General features: G+C 42.2%; 1 protein-coding gene across 2 annotated transcripts in view; it reads right to left on the bottom strand.

The window, feature by feature from the left end:
- Positions 1–20,849, bottom strand: part of Sdk1 (sidekick cell adhesion molecule 1) — an 892,505-nt gene that overhangs the window by 220,457 nt on the left and 651,199 nt on the right. For both annotated transcript variants that reach the window (XM_063234098.1, XM_063234100.1), the window contains 6 exons: positions 17,437–17,520; positions 12,368–12,562; positions 9,500–9,616; positions 8,002–8,169; positions 6,131–6,233; positions 3,942–4,118 (listed from right to left, as the gene is read on the bottom strand). In XM_063234098.1, coding sequence (XP_063090168.1) covers positions 3,942–4,118; positions 6,131–6,233; positions 8,002–8,169; positions 9,500–9,616; positions 12,368–12,562; positions 17,437–17,520 — 844 coding nt within the window. The remainder of the gene's footprint in view (positions 1–3,941; positions 4,119–6,130; positions 6,234–8,001; positions 8,170–9,499; positions 9,617–12,367; positions 12,563–17,436; positions 17,521–20,849) is intronic.

The following is a 20,849-nucleotide window of genomic DNA, read 5'->3' as shown; positions in this document are numbered from 1 at the left end:
GTCAAAGCCATCTTCTCAACTTTGCTGTAAGGAGGAAGATGATGGGGCCTGATAACTCTGGAGTTTGGTATTAAACTGTTCGCTCATTATAGCTTTGTCAGAAATAGTTTTATTGAAAGAAACCGCTCCCACTGCCTCTGGGTCTGAGTCTTCAAGTCAGCTCAGTAAATTAGGTTTCCTCTGTACTCCAGACTCATAAGAATTCGCTTCTGAATGCAGGAGGAGAGAGGCAATGCTAATTAGGTCTTTAAATGATTGAACAATTTATCAACCCATAAAGCCCTAGGAGCCTGGTCCCTCTGGTATGCTCAATAGGGCAAGATGCTTTGGGGGATACGGAGTTATCCCAGGAACCAGCATTTGCCCTTATGGTACCAGTGGATTAGGAGGAAAAACACAGCTAAAGCAAGAGGTGACAACATTTAACAGTGACCTGTTAATTTACAGGACACATCAGGGAACCATCTGGAATTGAGAAACCCCTCTCCTAGAGAGGGTATTAAGGAAGAGCCCATATAAACCACTGGTCCTTGTTGTGCACAGCATACTGTCCTCATTTAGTGAGACAGCAAGGCCTACTCAGACATTATTGAGCACCTCCTAAGTGCCTGGCACTATTGTGGGCACAGGAGGCACAGCAGCAGCAGACACTTCTATTGAGTCTGATGGTCACAAGGATGTGATCAAAACTAACATGGGGTAACAGGAAGGAAAGTCATTGCCAGAGGCCACAATGGCCAGATGCAGGGGGAGGAGTCCTCTTTCCTTTGAAGGAGAGAAAACACCAAGAGCAGGATTTCTTTAGGGTGCCTCTTCAGCTGGGTTCCAGCAGGCCCTTGCAAACATGGGTTCATCTATCTCTCATTGCATGCTTAGAGGTCAGCAACATCATGCCCTGTTTGCAAGCTGAGCAAACTGAGGCAGAGAAAGAGATCACTTTCCTGTCACTGGTGTGAGGCATCGCTCCCATAATTGGCTGAATCAGAGCTGAGGCCTGGTGCTCAAGTGCTGAGTACAGGTCTAACAAGCATGACCATGCAGTAAAGCACTCTATTTTTGAGAAGCTCAATTCCAATGCTTCTAATTTCTATATTTAACAAAGGAGCTTTTAGCTAAAGTGGGAAGGAAAGGGGAAACAGGCTTTTAGGCCTTTGAAGGACACTGCTTGGCTGTAAGTACCTCTCAGACCCTTCTACAATATGAGAGTTTTTCCTTGCTTTACTTTTTTGCCATGAGTAAATCAAGATGTTACAGAGCTCAATTTGGAAGTCTATGGAAAGCACCAAATGCCCTACAATCATGTTAATATTATTGTTATTATTATTGTCATCTGATGATGTAGTTTCAGACCTTCTTAGATCTAGAGATGAACAACTCTCCTGATTTGCTCCAACATGAAAGAGTGTGGTGTTTATGATACCAGCAACTCACAGGACCAACTGCCTTCCGATCAGCTCTGCAACCATTGGCATCTAAATTGGTTTAAATCACAAATCTGCAAATATTTCTATATTTAGAGATGAGGTGTTTTACCACTGCAGAAAGCCTATTATTTTACACATACAGCAACATTTGCTGAAAAATGTATTTTACTTAGAGGAAATCAAATAAGCAAATAGTAGGGAAGATATGTAAATCAGAACATAAAAATTGTGCACAATAAAAAGAATGTGCTATATTGAAAGTATGCAATTTGGCTTCTGCTGACAGAGTCTTTATGAACTGGTAACACTTATTTATTTGATACCAACAATGGATGATCTAAGAGTTCTCAAAGGTAGTTTAAAAATGTGAATAGCTTGGAAGATTGCATGAATTCACTGGTGATGTCCTCCAATATCACCAAAATGAAGAAGAAAAGAAATCTCTGACCTGAGACTCAGAGAGCTCTGAGGAAGAAATGCCACTGATGTCTAGGGGCTTTGCTGGAGGGGCAGGAGCTCACCTGTTTATTTATGAGGACCCAAAGATAAGAAGGGAGTAAGGAATCTGGCCACAAATATACTTATCATTCCTTCATTCATTCATTCTTTCAGCTGGCATATAAAAAACACTCTATCAAGGTGTAACATTCTATCAGAATATAAATTGAGCCCAGAGAGAAGGAACCAAGGAGGCAGAGCCTTCTCCTCTCCCGGTGTGGCCCAAGTCCGTGCTACATGGAGGACAGGGGGATTGCAGGAGGCATTCCATGTCCAAATAGCAGGAAAAACTACCCTGCAGTGATATGTGAGAGGACATGTGAACAGGACCCTTTTCGGTAATCCAGGTAGAAGATACAGGCACAGCAGAGACAGTAGGGGGCTGCAGCATGCTGGATGAGGTTGGGGGCACAAGATGGGCAGAAAGGAGGCCAAGTGCTATGGCAGGGGTTAGGGAAACAGAACAAGGAGTCATACTGGAGACAGTCAGAATGGGAGGTGCGATGGAATTTTTCTAGGTACTGAAGTAGCACAGGGCTTTCTGGACTGGCTGCTCCACATCACTAACCTTTTAAATCTACAAACAGTGGTGAGCCTAGGAAAGTATGTGCTAGGTCAGTCATTCATGTGTGCAGCAGATACAGGAGGCCACACACAGCACTTAGCAAACATTGCTTTCACTTTTATTCCTTGGTGGCAGTGAGGAATTCAAAGCGAGTTCTGTGTACAGACTTCTTCCCTGATCAAGGTGGGCAGAGTCTACAAGGCAAGTTTACCCTGACTCCCTTTTCCTGATGGCCCAGCAAGGCCAGTGTCCTCAGGGATGTGGGGCAGGTATGTGCCACCAGCCTGGCTGCTGCCCTGGAAACTGCACTACTTTGATTCCTTATTTCAGATTTTATTTTTGTACTCATGTGCTCTGGGACTATCTAGGAGGACATAGTTTTTAAAGGACAAATAAATACATGTTGGAAAAGTGAAATTTGTCAGCAGGCACTTCAGTTTCCAGCTCTGTGAATGAAAAGGGAGCTGCAGAAAAAGAGCGGGCACCGAGGAGATTGATGGTTCCCACCTGCGCCCCTGGAACCCCAGGAAGGCCTGGATTAGAAGTAATGGGAAGCTGCTTGCTATTTTCAGGATTTCAAAAGACTTAATGGAAAGTGTCTATTTACCTACAGGGAGGCAGCTGAGGCTGACTTAAGCTCAAATCTTAGTAGGTTGTCATTGCACTGGTCTTGTCTTGTGGGCTGACCCTGACACTTTTCGCTGACCAAAAGTTCTGATAGGCAATCAGATGGAAAAATAAACTCATGTTTTCTTTTAGCTTTCTCTTCTTCTCCTTTCCTCCCCTCCCCTCCCCTCCCTTCTCCTCCCCTCCCCTCTCCTCCCCTCCCCTCCCCTCTCCTCTCCTCTCCCCTCCTCTCCTCTTTCCTTTCTCTTCCCTTTCCCTTCCCTTCCTTCCCCTCCTCTCCTCCCCTCTGCTCTCCTTTCTCCTTTCTTTCCCCACTTTTATTTTTTGTACTGAGGACTGAACCCTGAGCCTTCTCATTGAGTGACATTCCCAAGTCCTTTTTAAAGTTTCTCATTTTAAGACAGGGTTTCACTAAGTTGCCAAGTCACCCAAACTGGCCTCAAACTTGCAATCCTTTTGCCTCAACCTTCCAGAGTGCTGCAATTACAGATTTGTGACCAAACCCAGTTTAAGAATTTCTTAACCACAGCAAGGTAAACAGCCCATCATGATACATCATCTACCTAGGATATAGAACAGAAAAACTGATGGGCCTGGTAACCTCTAATCAAACTATATGCACCAAGAATGACTCATCTGAAAGTATTTAAAAAATCCAACAACTTGTCAGAGTACTTGACTGTGTAGCAAGAAGTTCTGGCCTTGACTGGTCAGCTCGGCTCCTAGCATGACCCTTGTGGCTGTGGAGTGGCTGTCATCAGAAGGGCACGCCTGCATGCAGCAGTGCAGACCCAGAGGGGTAGTTAACACCAACATGCAGTACTCACATCACTTCTAGCCGGGCTGTCCTAGAATCATTCCCTCCCTCAGATACGATTTCACAGGTATAGTCTCCGATATCACCAGACCATGTCTGGCTGATGAGGAGGGAGCCATCCTTCTCCACCACAATTCTAGAGCTGCTAGATGGGGTGATGACTGCGTTGTCCTTCTTCCACACATAGCTGTGGATGAAGCACAGGATCTTCAGTTACAGAACCTCAGGAACAGGGTCATAGGCTTTCCCATTTGTCAAAAAGCAAGCAACTTATGACCTTGAAAACATACTAAAAATTGCTGAATAGTGTTCTTTAAAAAGGCAAATTTTACAGTGTGTCAATTATACATAGGAAAAACAAAAAGTTGGCAAAAGAAAAGTAGATGCTAAAGTTAAAATGGGCCCATGATGATGAATGGAAAACTCTGTGTCTCAGAATTAGGGACTCTGGGATCACCTGCAAGCCTGTTATCTGCTAAAAGGTATCTGACACACCTGCCCCAAGAATGAGCATGCAAGAGAAGAGTGCCACCCGGAGAGGAGGCATGGCACTTAAAGAACCCAGAATGGAATACCCAAGTCCTGAAAAACCAGATCATAAATCACAAACATACTTTCTTGAAATCCTACTATTCTAGCAGATGGTTCTTAAAACTGCATTTCTTTCTTATTTAATTTTTATATCTGGTCATTTTAGCCAATTTTTCTTTTGAAATGCAGAGTCAATTAGGAGCCTGCTCAGTCTTTAGATGTCCCTGAGCAGGGATACTATTCACTGCTAGATGAGACGAAAAGTATGTTTTTCTTTTCCAGAACAATTTGATCAGATTTTCAAAATATACTCAATTCTGTAAAGGCCTCATATTCACAGAGCACAGACATACAAACTACTCATCTGAAATTACACAGAAATAGAAGAAGGCAGATTTCACAAGAAGGGAGAATGGATAGATTATCACTTGCAACTCAGGTCTCCTGGGGCAGTGAAACCTGAGATAAGGAGAACAATCCAGTCCCCTATCAGAAAGGGGCTTCCCATTTAATCTCACATAAAATGCTACAAGAAAACCATGCCGAGCCAAGGGGATTCTTCTTGAGCTCTCAGGGAAGCAGAAAATCAGACCTATTTGTTCTTCCCTCTTTGAAATCGTGGTCTAAATCATTCAGAATGAATGAATTCTTTTCCAGGCATGATAATCATGTCTAAGTCAGTCTCCAAGGATTTGCTAGGTAATCTTTAACTTGCTAGTCTCTATTTGTCCATTTAGTTTTGCATTCAGCCATCTTATAAATAAACCAAATTTGTTTTTGTGCCTGGGAGACCTTCAGAGAGCCACATTGAGATATAGAAATTCATGATTTGCCAAATACCTGTGAGCAGTTGGCTTACCTCAGAACCCAGTTACTAATGCATGCATCAACAACGATCCCCTCTGCTCAAAGCAGAAATGGCCCAGATGCAGCTGGACATGTCTTTGGAGATGTCTTTGGAGTTGAAGCCAGAGTGACTCTATTATGATGGCAGGATCTCTTCCTTCTTTTATTCTAAAACTCACTCTGACAATTAAAAACTATGTCTCAAGTGCTGCCATTTGGACAGTATATGTCTGTAACCACCCTTTCTATGGAGGGTCATGATTTTTATTATGACCCTGCAGACTAAATTCAAACCAAGACAGGGTATCATACTTGCTTTAGGGAATCAGCCACTTCCCTTCATTATGTGTATTTTCCTCTTACTGCCTTGGGTAACTGTGGCTGTCTTTCTTTACATATAGGCCCTCCTCACTCCCATTTCATAATGGAACCAACCTTTGAGTGGAAAAAACCCCTGTGGGTACTGTAGAGCCCCTTGTAAACACTGCTGAAATCTTATTCCATCCTTCTGGATTTTTCTCTCATTAGGTATCAGTCCCTGACAAGTATGTTTTACAGACAGTGTATTAACCTTGGCAGAAAAATCATGAAAAGCTGTATTGAACTCATGAAGTTGAACGTAGCTCACTGTAAATAATACATAAGGTTGGAGTGGAAAATGGGATTCGTATGATTAATGATAGAGCCCATGACTGTAAGATACTGTAATCAGGGATCTGCCACTGAAATCAAAGTTCCCAAATTCTTCCTTCTCATTTCTACTCTCTTCATAAGCTCACAGAATATTAATAAGGCCCAAAGCATCGTAATGACTGAGCTGACCGGAGAGAAATCCGGGGGTCGTGAGTGGCTCCACAGTGTAGGGCGGCCGTAGTCCCCTTAATCACCACACGGTCCTCAGGAGGGTGAATGATAGAGGTTCGATCTGAAACAACACAAGTCACAGCTCAGATGACATTATGAGTTTGAGAACCTTTGCCCTCAGGGGGATGATGAATTGGTCATCTGACATCAAAACCTCCAGATTATCTCTTATCTTAGCAAAAGAAGCGTTAGATGGAAGTGCTCAGAAAAAGAAGCATTAGATGGAAGTGCTCAGAAATGCTCAGGGAATTTCCAACAAGGATTTCTGCTCCCAGCAAAGTCAGTTAACCTCCCTCCCCAAGTCTTCAGGATCCTCCTATCATCATTTTAGCAATTTCTAATGTTCCAACAGCACTTTGTGACTTCACACAGTGCTTTCATTTATGTTAATTTATTTAATTCTCACAGTGATCTGCTGAAGGCTGTAATATTATCACTCTAGGTTTTTATGAATGAAAACACATGCTTAGGAACACTAACAATTGCTCAATACTACAGAGCTTGTGAGGGGCAGGGCCCCTAAGGCTACAAATAATACTAGCCTCCCTGTCCCTGTATGTGATCCTGGCAAGGTGTGGCTCCATACCACACTCACCTTTGCAAGGGGTGGGAGTGGCATAGTGCCACACAAAGAGTCTAGAACTGGGGAGCCATAAGGCTAGGTTCAAGGCCTAGGACATATGTTTGTTACTACAAGTTGTACGAGCTAGCAGTTTGCAAAAGAATCTGCAGGCCACTGAAGTGTTATATTAAACATTCTAGTATGATTATAATTTTGAATCCTAGCAGACCTACAAAATTTTTTGGTGAGTGATCTATAGAGATTCACAACTCATTTTTGCTCAAGCTTTTTAATGCATGGTCAATTTTTAGGGACATATGATGAGTAAGAATTAGTTGAGTCTAACTGCTGAATGGAACAAAATTTCTTTTTTAGTACTTGCCAATATTGTGGAAATTTGGATTCATTTATTTTAAGCTCTTGATACTTTTATAACATCTAATAAGTTAGAAAAGGATCACTTATCAAAGTGGACACTAACTATATGATAGAAAATGCTAAATAAATATGAAATGAAGCACAATGATTTTTCTTTAGGGTGACATTTTAACGTATTATTCACACATGCAAGTTAAAACTTTCCCTCCTTATTAGATAGCCTTATAAAAATCTGTTAGCAAGTGCTGTCTTTTGCTGTTTTGATAAATGAGCTTTTAGTGATATGGAGTTAGATGAAGGAGAGAGAAAAAATACTTTGGCACTTGAGTATAAAAGGAAGGAAGGTGGTATTTGGTACTCCAATCCTTATGTTGCAGAAAACAACTTAATCTGCATTTCAGAAACTAGTGCCATGGATAAAATAAGAATGAGAATACCTGCAAAAACAATAAAGACTTTCTTCCAGTTTGATCTCAATATATAAGAAACATAGACAACTAAACCAGAGGTATATTTGATCATGAGACAGTATAGAAAAAAATATGCTTCCTTTAGGATTTTAATTTTTGGTTCAGTATAACATCCAATAAAGTTAGTCAATAATCAGTTTTGTTATTGAGCTAGTTAGGTATGACATTTCTGCTGACTTTTAAAAGTCTTTAACTTTCCTTCCTGAAACATTACCATTACTTCTTTGGATGCATCTTCTAGCTACTCTTCTACAAACTAAAATATTAACTACTCAACAGATTTCTGTAAATTAATTGCAAAAATAAGCATTCCCTTTTGATTAAGTGAGAAAGTCAAGGGCATATTGCCATTCCTGAGGCACAGATGATGTGCCGCTGACAGCGTGGTGAGCAGGAGGCACACAGGCCTGTGGGCTTACTCCACACGGTGAGCGTCGCAGACGCGTTCAGAGAGCCTTCCGTGTTGAGCGCATAGCAGGTGTAGTTGCCAGCATCCTGGATGAACACAGGGGTTATTTGCAGACCCCCAGATTCCAGCAGCATGAACCTAGGAATCCGGACAGAGCCACTGGCCAAAATGTTGTTTCCTGAAGACCAGTAAAAAAACAAGAATGTTACAGCCATAACCCTTGAAAGAAAAGAAAGAAGTAGGGCAACAACCAAGAACATAATTTAAGGAAGTAATTAAAGTGAAAATTTCATGTACAAAAACAACCAAAGTACTCTTCTTAGCACTCTTAGCATTTCTTAGCATTAGAACATCCTAATCACCCAATATTGAGAAACTTGGTTAAACAAATATGATCATGTACAGGATCATTATCTTTGGGTGATTGGTTTTTATGTTTCTTTATATTTACATGCATTTGTAATTTTTCTATATAACGCTATGATTACGCTATAGATCAGGAAAGAAAATAGGAAATGTATAAAATAAGAGGCAAGCAGGGTATGATAGTGCACACCTGTGACCTCAGGTCTCTGGGGGCCTGAGGGAGGAAGGACTCAAGCTCAAGCCCAGCCCAGGAAAGTTAGTGAAAGTCTGCCTCAAAATCAAAATTTAAAAAGGCTGGAGACATAGCTTAATGTGACAGTACGAAGGAAGGCACTGGGTCCAATCACTTGTACAAAAACCAAAACCAAAACTACCCCCTCCCTTGCAAAGGAAAAACCACAGGCACACATGTGTGTGCACACACACAGACACAGACACACACACACACACACACACACACACACACACACACACACACACAATCTTTCCCATCTAGATCTGACAATAGAGGAACTATACCCTGAGGTGAAAAAGCCACCACGCAGGTTTCTGGCAGTATGGACCAGATGTGACTTCTGAAGTTTCCTCCAGATTCATCAAGCTACATGAATTAATGCAATTCAGCACAGCCTTATTCCACACAGGCTCTGCCCATGTGCCTGACTTGTAAAAGACACCATATGGACCACAAAACCAGCCAGTGACATGACACTACTCTTTACATGAACTGGAAATACAGTTCAAACTAAGCCTACCAGGTTTAAGTTGGGAGGGTGTAAAATGATGCCAACAGAGAAGAGAAAGACATGCTTCCTAATTTAGTTCAGTGAAATACTTAATATTTTAAAGTCCACAGGGGACTGAAGGTACTTTAGGAGGAGTTAGGTAAGGGAGAGTGACATTTGCACAATTCTTCTTATTTTTTAATGTCTGCTTTTTCTTCTAGAAGGCTGGGGTCTTTTCTATCCTATTCATCTTTATGCTCTTGTCTCTAGCAGGGGTACTCAGTGAATGGTTAATGGTAATTTAATTTTTACTGAATGGATGACTTGATGGATGAGTGTGAAGAGAACTGAACACAAAGTGGCCTGACAGTTTTTTTCTATGTGAGTCGGGCAGTCTGGAAAGTGGAAGCCACCTGCCTCTCTTCCATGTGACGGCAGGCTTGGGAGCCCCAGACACTTCACACCGTAGGACAGCTGTCATCCCATCAGTCACTGTGGTATCAGCTGGACACTGGATAAATGTTGGGGCAACATCTGTGGAGAGGAATTAAGGTAGTGAGCGCCCAGTGCATCATCCCTAAATAGGCAGGACCCAAGAGATAGCCTGGTGGAAAGTTCCAGACTGACTTTGCAGAGCCAGTTGCACAGGTAACAGTGAAAAAAGGAAAACCTTTCAGAAGTAACTACAACCTCCCTGTGATTTGTCTTCCAGGAATTATCTATCTTTGCTTACAACCTGAAGAGAAATGAGATGCACAGCTGCCAAGTGTAGGACCCAGGAGGAACAGTTTTAGTGAATGCTAAAGAGAGGGGAGGCTTTTATTCAGAGAAACAAACAATCTCTGTTCTCTAACTAAAAGGGAAAGCTGTTTTTTGAATATAAAATATTCACCGCAAGATGACACATTCATGCTTTCTAGGATCTGTTTTGGGAGTTGAAATAACTGGGTTGTGAGGACCTCAGTAAGGGCCTACCTGCTGGATGTCACAGTGTTTCCCACTCACTGGGCTGCAAGGGCCACCAATCCTGGCTCAGGGCAGGCTGGTTAGGGTGAGGTCATGCCTAATTGTCTTTCCCTAGCAACAACTATGCTGGTATGGCAGTGTAGCAGGAATGCCTGTACTCAGATCATGCATGACAGTCCCCGGAGGGAAATGGAAAGGACTCAAGAGGACCAAGCCCAGAGTGGGTGCTGTGGACCAAGGTGCAAGGACCAAGGTGCAGCAGCTGCCATTTTTTTCTCCTGGGTGGGAACCTGGTAGGCCACAGTAGTCCTGGGCCCCCACCTACCACCCACCCTGAAGCCTACTGTTTCTTCCCATCACAGGTGTGAGCCCTTGAGTCCTGATTCTACCTAGATGACCCAGGGACTCCTTTCTGGACTTTGTGCCTCTGCTCCTGTCTCACAGATCTACTGGCCTGCAGGGGCCAGCACCTATGAGTACCCCAGGGACTCCATCTGCACTGTCTCTGTCCCAGTCACCTGCCACCCCTCACCTGCACACAGGCAAAGGCTCACAAGTAAGAGTTGGCTCATTTCCTCCAGGGCTGCTGCATGCCCCACTCACTCTGAGACAGGCATGTCTCCAAGATCTTCAGGGTGGCTCCTTACTTCGGCTCTCATCTCAATGTCAACTTGGAAACCCTTTTGTTCATTGCTCTTGTCTTCCCCACAGTACCCACTTTGGGCTGAGCTTTCTTCTCCTTTCTGTCTTTTTCCTCCCCTAAGCACCCTGTGTCCTGGAGCACAGATGCTCCTCATAGCTGTGCCCCAAAGTCCAACCAGATGCTCAGGAATTGTTGGCTGCACCTATGATTCAGTATTGATTTTTTAAAAACATTTTCCTTTCATTAAGGATAGTTTAATTTGGGAAAAAAAAAACCTTTGCAAGAAAGGCTCTATATTTAGAAAACAGATAATGAAACATTATCATTGTGATGACCAGTTTAAAGGAACACTTGCATTTAAATTTTCAATCTGACACTCAGAATCCTGTGAACCAGACTAGGTTAGTTACAGATGAACAGACAAGGAAACCTAGCCTGAAAAAAATTACACGAACACTGTAAGCCACTTCATCCTCCAGTTCCAAGGCCTCTGAATAAGTAGGGTTTGCAAACTATAACCTGAGAGCCAAATTTAGGCCATTGCCTATTTTCCTGCATGAAGTTTTATGGAACACAGTTACTCCCATTTGCTCCTGCTTCTACACTACCATAGCACAGCTGAACTGCTGTGAGAGACCTTGTGCCTCAAAGTTCAAATATTTACAATCACATCCTAAAAAAAAAAAAAAAACTAACTAAACCCCATGCCTGAACATCCTGACCAGTTTCATGGCAGTCTTTAAATCATTTTAATTGACCAAAATTCAGTTTCTGGCTAAAGCATCCAGGATTAGTTCTACTATTCGAAGAAATATTAGTTTTCTATGGTCCAAATGAAAGGAGAAATTTGATTCCTGGGCCAAGGTCAGGGAAGTGACCTTGAGTTTACCACAATAGATGTGTGGATCTTTAGAAACTATCCCAGTCTCTGCATGTGCCCTGGCTGATAAGAGCCACTGGCCATGTGCACACTGCTATCGATTGGCCTTCTCAATGGCTCTCATACCCCAAGACATCAGCACTTTGCTTTCAAAAGGGCAAACATGAAAGGTATAATTCCATAATCACTAAATCTACTTCATTTTAGAAGAACAATATTACGACTGTGGGAGATTAAAAAGAAAACCCACAGATATAGTGAAAAACTTTACCTTTATTTTATTTTTCAAAGATAGAGTACCAAGGTATTTCTGTTAATGGGATAATAAAAGAAACTCACAAAAGAACTATAATTGTTCAATAAAACTAAAATAGGGAATGGATATAAAAATGGGAAAAAGATCAAAAGAAAAAGATTAGGAGTGAGCTATTCACTCTGCTGTGTTTCTGACCATGTTCAGAAAAACTGGGCACCCTTTTCTGCTCTCTTTCAGAAAGAGGAAGGCACAAGTGCTAGAAGGTAGGGGACCATAGGATGGGAAATCTGGGTTCTAGGAGGGACCAGGGTGATCTAGAAGCTTATGAGCTTTGGCAGGGCTTGCTAAGGGACTCAAAGTGGATCAAGACATGCCTGCAGTGTGGCCCTCCCTTGCAGTCACCTCTGGCTATACTGCCCCATGCATTCATGTTGAGTGCTGAGGGATGCTACTATTCTATATCACATGGGGCATAACGTAGGAAGGTCTAGCTGGAAGGCCCAGCCAGGTTGTCTGGTTTTGCTGATGGGTGGTACTTACTGGTAACATCTAGGTAGGTATGGGTCTGGATCTCCCCTCCTTCATTACTGGCAAAGCATTGGAATATTCCAGAGTCCTCTGGATGCAACTTCTGGATGCGTAGGCCTCCGCTGGGCAGTACTTGGTACCGAGGGTTCTGGAGCTTGTTGATAGAGACAGCATCCTTGTACCACTGGAGGGTGGGAAGAGGGACCCCTGGGTAGGAGTGGAAGTAAAGGAGCATTTAAAAGAATTAAATTAAAATAGTCCCTTATATGAGGACTGGGGTAAAACTGGCCCAACAGTTAAACTGGCATTATTTTCATAGGAATTTTATCATCTATTTGCCATTTCAACTACTTATAAAGGGTTATTTTTCTCATCTTTTGTGAAGTGATTGACCCTGAGAGGCATTAAGAAGAGTGGGCAAGGCATGGTGGTAACTACATTGATCTGCAAGGCTGAGTCAGGATTTTAAGTTTGAGCCCAGTCTGGAAAATGTAGCAAGACCCTGTCTAAAAATAAAACAGCTAGGGATGTACTTCAGTGTGAAGACCCTGAGAGAGAAGGAGAGGAGAGGGAGCCAAAGAGAAGGAGAAGGAGAGGGAGATGACAGATGAAAAAGAAAAAAGAGAGAGAGAAAGGAGAGAAGAAAACCAAAGAAGAGGAGTGGGTGCCATCTCTGAATGCCTGGGCTGCACAGTCTTCTAGGTTCTGACCCAAACCAACATAGGTTTGTGCTCCTGTTTGGAAGGATACCCAACTGTGATTGTCCTCAAGGTGGGAATGGAAATGAAGGTCTTGATTCTGCTTCTGCAGGGCCACTGGCTCAGAGGGCAGAACAAAGGTCACTGCCTAGGTTTGCCCTTTTTTGGCTGCACCTTCTTGGGCCGAGTTTTTCATCTGTTTTTGCCTCTGTTCCCTCATATGCAGGGAAGCAAATGATCATTGTAATTTCAAAGTCTTGAAGATGAGATGGATTTACATATAATGTTCTTGCCTGGCACACAGTGAGTGCTTGATGGATAGCATTCATTGACAAAAGCAACCACAATCAAAGTTGGAGCCATCTCTAAAATATGCTTTGCTATAGTTCAGATAAAAATATTACCTCGAAGTCTCACACGTCTGGAAGATAACTGGATCATGGGGGTTCTACACTCATTAGTGGATTAATCCATTGATGAGTTCATGGCTAAGTGTGCCTTGTTAGGAGCTGAGGACCAGTTAAGAGAACGTGGATGCAATGGTTGATACACTGTGTCAACCTGAGCAGGTCAGAAATTTAACTAAGTCATTTTCAGGGGCCAGGGTCCCTACTTTGTAACATCCTCAGCCTGTGCAAGAAGAGGGCAGGCAGGTGGTGTGAGTGCTACACCCACCAGAAGGAGCGGTCTGTATACAATAAAAGGCAAATGAGGAAGGTCTGATTGCTGGTTCTTTGCAGGAGCTCCAGTCTTTGCCTTAAGCTGGGACATCATCTCCTGGTTTCTGACACAGACTCTTTGGCTTCTGCCTGGGACTTTTCAGCCTTCCAGCACAGACTGGTCAGCCTTCGGCATAGTTTTTAGTCTTCATCATAGGCTCGTCGGCCTTCCATTGTAGATTCTTCAGTGTCTCATTGCAGATTCATTGCCTTCCTGATACAGACTTGCACAGGATGTTGCAGTAAGCTCCAGCCCTTGGGATGGACCCTTCAGCCTCCAGTGTGCAAACACCCTCTGCATGCTTCCTCATCTGATTTTGTGGCTGAACAGTGTAAATCAACCTTGTAATTTTTTACATATTTGTACATCTTGCATTATACCTATTTCTCTAGTAAACAGTGGATAAGCACATTGGGAGGGTATATATTTTTCTCTGGCTATTTCTTTTCTTTCTGCCTCTTGGTTGCTATGAGCTGAGCAGCTTTTTTCTGATATATGTGCTTGCCATGCTACTTCTTGCCATGCTACTTGGAGCCAGCTGAATGGAATGAACCCTCTGAAAACGTGAGCCAAATAAACCTCCCCTCTTTTAAGTTTTAGATGTCAGAATGTTTTGTACTAGCAATTAAAAAGTGATTAATAGACTGTTATGGTTGATGCATTGTATCAACTTAAGAAGTTTAGAATTTTAAGTGACTCATCAGGGATCCAGGGTCCTTACTTTATAAACATCCTTATCCTGTGCAAGAGGAAGCATGGAGATTTTGTGAGTGCTACACCTGTCCTGGAAAGGAGCTGGTAGCCTGTGTAGAATACAACGAAGGAAAAGAGGCTTGCTCTTTCCTCTTTTTGTTCATGTTGCTTTACTTTCCTCTGCTGCCTGAAAGTGTTTCCCATGTGCCATGCCATCTTGCTTTGGAGTCAGTTGATTATGGACTGAAACCTCCACAAACTGTGAGCTAAATAAAACTTTCCTTCCTTAATTTTGGATTTCAGGTATTTCAGCTCAGCAATGAGAGAAAAGTAACCAAGACATATACCCTCTATCCAAGGGGCTGACATTACTTATAGAATGAAAGCCAACAGAACTGGAGGGCATGTCAACAGGTTAAGTGACAAGTATATGAGAAAGGTTAAAAGGGCAGGAGAGGTGTTATATTTTGGATATCTGTCCACAGGATCAACATGAAATAGACAGTTGGCAAGGGCAGGGGATGCAACATAGCTCTATTCTTATACCCCAAGAGCCTAGTGATCCAGGAACATGGCAAAAAGTTAGATTAGGAGGATGGGAGGGTCAGAAAGGCTCAGCACACAGCACTACTCTTTCTTGCCCTTTCTTCACTGCAGTGGTGTTATAGACAGAAATGAGGACTTTAGAAATGATCAGCCAGTCCTGAAGAATGGTAGGGTGAGATTGGGAAAGGTATAGACAATGGAAGCAGGACAAGTACACAAAGGGCAGAATCTGGGTTGTAAATAAAAGAGTCTGTCCTCAACTTAATAAATAGTATAAGAACCTCTGTGGCTTGTTCCATACACAACTGAGGTCAGGACATAACCCAGGTGCTGATGACTAAGTGATACCAGGTTGTATGGGGCACTGAAAAACTAAGTTCTTCTCCTGGTGCCTTCTCCACATGGCTAGGCAACTAATATTCTTAAGACTTTTTCCTGACTATTCTTGAAGTCCAAGAGGTCATTCCTACCCAAGAAGGGTAAACTGGGTAGGCTAAAAAGGCTTCTACAGAGCCAGTCAGACCAACTCACACAAGACAATGCACTCCAGCAGGCATGGTGAAATGAACAAATTCTTAGACTTAGTTCTAGATCTCAGATGGTTCTGTCTCTCAGTTTCTCTAAATATAAAATGCATTGCAATAAAAAGCACACCTTGCTATGATTCATTGGCAGTCATTCCCAAATCCCTTGATTCAAGAGGCAATGTAGGCAGGGGCAATATGTCCATTTTAATAAATAAAGGCAATACCTTGGATATTTCAAGATAATGTGTTTTCAGAGTCTGTTCTTTGCCTTAATTATGTTTCCTGTCACCTTTCATTATAACAGGAAATTTTAAAAAATCTGTTTCAAGGTAAAAGCATAACCAATTCATGTAAAACCTCATAATGGAAAGTACATGATGTAGCTTTCATAAAGAATCTCCACTTTACATGCTGCTAGAATTTCATTGTCAAGATTAACGGAAAGTAGTAAATTATATGATGGCAAAGCAGTATTGAAAGACTTGCTTGATATATATTTATAAGCCTATGCTTAATGAACAGTTTACCCTGTAGAAACCATGCAAAACAGAGCATTCTCTTGTCAAAAGGAGAGTTTAAGATTGTCATTTATTGAAAAATAATTGTAAATACATGGGGAACTAGGAGTATTTCTACTTGGGGCCAATTTAATGACATAAACAGAAATAGTAACCCTATAGTAGTGTATACTCTCATTTTTGAAATATAAGCACTCTAAGTATTTTATAGCTTCACATTTATAGAGCTATCCTTAAGAAACTGCTGTTTATACAAGAAAGAACAATGCAACCACAGCAAAGAAAGTATATTCACTTGATATTCAGAATACTCTCTTCTCCTACCCTGTAGCTATGTCAGTAGAGCCAAAACAGAGAATAACAGCACAGATTTGTAGAAGGTGGCCACTGTGAGGTGACCAGGAGCTGGGACCAGAGTGATGAAGGAAACAGATCCTTCAGGTAGGAGCAGTGCTACACAAACCACAGGTGCTTCTGCCACCAATGCTCCTCACGGCTTGAGTTCTACCTCCATTAACATGTGATTTAATGAGTAGCTACTATGTGCCTGGCACTGGGTGATGATTTTATAAGCAGTATTTCCTTCTATCTTTATGGCTCTGAGCACACTGCTTAAACTTGCTGTCTATGGCTTGGGTTTCCCATGTGTACAATGAGATGATGTCTTCCTTAGGGAACTGTTTTAAAGGTTTACACAATAGATAGAACTCTTATCCTCCTAGCTCTTGAGGAGCAGAAGAAAATACCCTTTATAGTTGCCAGATTTACACAATCAGGAAATGATCCTTTCACTTTTCAGCAGTTGCCAGAATCCAAACACAGGTTTTTGTCAGTGAACTTACCTTGAGGAGATCCTCTACCTGAGGAGTTATAGAAAGGCCAATGCTGCCTGAACTGGGTGGAGAGCTAGCAGCCAAGGCAGGGGAGGAAGAGGGAATTACCCAAAGAACCAAAGGAAGTCAATGAAAAGCTGAGAAGCAGAAAAGTAGGAAAATTTCTTATTTAAAAAAAAAAACAATCTCCTATGTGTACTGGTATTGACTGTCTACCCATAAGGATGTGTTTTCTGTGGGGTGAGTCCAGAGGTCACACCCTGTGGAATCTGAGCGCCTGGAGGGAGTCTCCAGACCATGTTGTGGCCTCTCTGTTTGGGATGGAGGAGGTGGGGAGGAGATAAATATCAGTACTTCACGTTACAGGTAAGGAAGCAAGAGCTAAGCCAGGTCAAGGGCATCCCCAAAGTCCTGGCCTGGTTATTGGGCTCTTCCACTCTCCACTGATGGCTCCCAACCTGTGGACCCACTGCCTCCCTGGAAGAACGACACTGCCATTATCTTTCCTCCACACCAGGCTCCAGTCCAGCTGCTGCTCTCACTTACCCATAGCTCGACACATGATGTCCACGGTTTCTTCCACTTCAACTAAAATCCGACTCTCAGGTTCCGCAGTAAAATACGGTGGCTCTTTAAACAAGAAACAAACAAGCAAACAATAGCCCCTAAGTAAAAGAAGGATATTTCAAAAACCACAATAGCACACATAGTTTGAACCCCTTTTAAAAGCTATTTCTAAAAACTTCATCATTAGTGACTATCTCGTACACCAACTCAGGATTCAGTCAGCAGTGGCAAAAGGCAATTTATATTTGAATGTTTCAAAAAGCAAATTACTACGCAGGGTGATGGCTACTTCTCTGTTTACGGGCTTGAATCATGGAGTATCTTAATTCATACTTTAGAGGGACCATCCCAAGAGGTTCATAAAGGTTTATATTTAGAGCACAGTATTTTATAGGCTAGTTTGCTTCAGTATCTAAACTCAACACCAAACCATGAAGCATGTCAAATAAAGTGACACAGCAATGCACTAAGCCAGTGTCTGGGAAGAGTGCAGCCTATTAACATATTTTTAAAAGTCTTAGCAGTTTTTCTCCAAAATATAGATTTAATACTTCCATGGAATGGAAAATAATAAAAAAGAGAAAAAAAAGGAGGGGGCCTCTCATCTATCTTCAGCAGCAAAGGAAACTTTCAGTTACTTGTATATCTCTAGACTCTCCATTAGCCTGTGCAACAAAAAACAGTGGTTGAATTAAACAATGAATTTCCTTGGAGAGTAAATTGCAATATTTTTCTCAGTTTATTCAGCAGAAATTCAACAGAGGCAATGGGTAAGTTCAAGAGTATTAAGGTAGTAGTGATTTCATTATCACAATAACAAAAGACCCTTGTATTCACTTCCTGCATGATAATTAATTTCTGGGGACTGTCTTCCAGAGTGGCTTATTTTCATTGTAATTGTGTTGAATGTGGATAATATAGCTTGGCATGCCTCCTGTATTGACTGTATCTTTAAAACAGGGTGGAACCCAGATGAGGAAACAGAAATGAAAATGTAACATTTCAAAGAAATGATTAAGGAGAAAGGGTGAAGGTTTTTGAATGGAGGCAAAGTTAGGTATCAATTCTGCAATTACCTGGACCACTCGAGCAGAAATAATCTGCCTGAATTGCCCACTCTGGCTGTGGATATGACTGCTAATTCACTAGGTGGAAGCAGAATCCTCTGCTTAGATGTTGTGTGTACAGACCAGGCCTGAAGAAATACTGCAAAGATTTAATGCCCCCCTTTTCAAAGCTAGTCTTTGTATACACAAATATTCTATTCAGTCTCGTCTCCTTAATCAATAGTAATGATGGCGGCATTATTTATATCCTAACTATGCAGTGTCTGCATCCTGTCAGGGCCTTGTGTGCAGGTCATGCCCCATATTCATCAATGGATACTACAGTCAATATCGACTATCATGATTTGATTAAAGGGCTGCAGGGGAAAGGGGTAAAAACTTAAGTATCAATATTTGCTTATGATTAATTACAGTTTTCATTTCCTTAGTCAAATGTTTCATTTTGGGGGGAACTGTAGAGTGCCATGTAGTTAAAGAAATAATAGAGAAAGTATGCTTTCCTCCCTTCCCCAGTAGAAACGCCTTGCAAAACTAGAGCATGATTCACAGCCAGGATATTGACAAGGATGAATCAACCTACTTTAACAAGATCTCCCCAGTTTTGTTCTTGTGTGTATGTGCATGCACGCGTGTGTGTTCATGTGCACATTCTTAGTGCTATGATCTATTATCATATGTGTAGGTTTGTGAGTCTACACGACATCAAGATGCAGAATAGGTCACTAGTACAAATTTTGGGCTCACCTCAAATTCCATTCTTAGTCCTTGGCAACCACTGGCCAGCTATTTATAAGTCTGTCATTTCAAGAATGTTATACACAGGGTCATACTGATACAGGAAATGGGTCATACTGATACAGGAAATGAGTGGGATGTGTCAATTACAAAATCTCAGGACAGCATTAAAGAATTCTCAGGACTCCGTATGTGGAACTTTTCGAGACTCCCATGAGATGTGGTCAGTGTAAGAGAGATATGAGATGCTACAGAGCCCACTGTCATAGCCCAGGCTGTGTTTCCTAGATGCATCACACACTTTTATTTTTGCTTTTATTTTCTTTTTCTCTTGTTCTACCCAACTTCACTCTGCAGAGCTAGTTCTTGTCATACCCCTTCATCCCACACTTTTCAAATAACTTTTTGGCACCTTTTATGGCTTGCTTCATCCAATTGTTTGTTTGAGGCAAGAATGACCTGGAATATTTTTGATTGGTGAGTCAACCCAGTAACAATACAGGATGTTACATTTGGAAGTGGCTTTTTTAACCAGTATAATTCCTGAGATTTCATCCCAAATGAGTTATATTTGATAAAATAATTTGTACATATACATGGCCACCACATCCAGGACCACAGCACCTTCCCCCAGGGAGTGAGTATGCCAGCACCTTCCCCAAGTAACCCAGCTGGGGCCAGACACAAGATGGTTATTCAATGATTGAACTGGATATGCATTAGAGACTTCCAGGCCTGGCTGAGGACAGGCATGCACCACCCACACCTGGTGAGATTTGAATTTCTGAATGACTCAAGTATAGAAATCAGAACAGATTTGAGATGAATAGAGATGGCAGTCTGTACCAGTTGCTTTCATCCTCCTAGGTTATTGAGTGGAGGCAAAAGAGCTGGTATGCCAGGGAATGCAGACTCATGGGGTAGGCAAGGGGTGAAGGGCACTGCTTTGGTGTGAAGAGCAGATGTGGAGTCTGTTGGTGTGGAGGAGAAGGTACACATGCTGTACCTCTGAATCGAAGAGGCTGCAGCTAATTGGAGGAATCATTGGTTCACTCATCACCAGCCAGAAACAAAGCTTCCATGACTGCGAGACATCCCTTGACTTCAGACACAGAAGTATGAGAAGTGTGTATACATAAACTGATGAAGGTAATTAACTGGTGGATGTGATGTGTTCTAGCAGTGAGGCTCACAGAAAATGGAGTCACCATCTTATGGCAATACTGAGCCATGTAAGCTGGTGACATTGTCTATATCATCTCTAGGTTAAGGATGTGAAAACTTAAGCCAACAGCAAAGACACTTGTTCATACCAGCTACTGGTCAAGTCATAAGTTGATGTCTATTATATTTATGCCATTCACCCTTCAGGCATGCTCCATATACTACAGTACACAAATGAGAGAGACTATCAGCAGAGGTGACATCTGAGAGGGTCTTGAAGGGCAGAGCCTCTTCAAAAACTCAGATGATCTAGGACAGAAGGGCAGTCTTCGAAGAACTACCATGTATAGGATTTGTCTCTGGTTGTCTCTCTAGAGGAGGTCCTGGCAGGGCTAGATGCCAGCAGTATAGAGGGGAAATACAAGG

The sequence above is a fragment of the Cavia porcellus genome, unplaced genomic scaffold (assembly GCF_034190915.1).
Source record: "Cavia porcellus strain 051 isolate PalLab524CR breed Dunkin Hartley unplaced genomic scaffold, mCavPor4.1 scaffold_23, whole genome shotgun sequence".
Lineage (NCBI taxonomy): Eukaryota > Metazoa > Chordata > Mammalia > Rodentia > Caviidae > Cavia > Cavia porcellus.
Note: the sequence above shows the minus strand (reverse complement) of the source record. Positions and strands in the feature narration are given on the sequence as shown.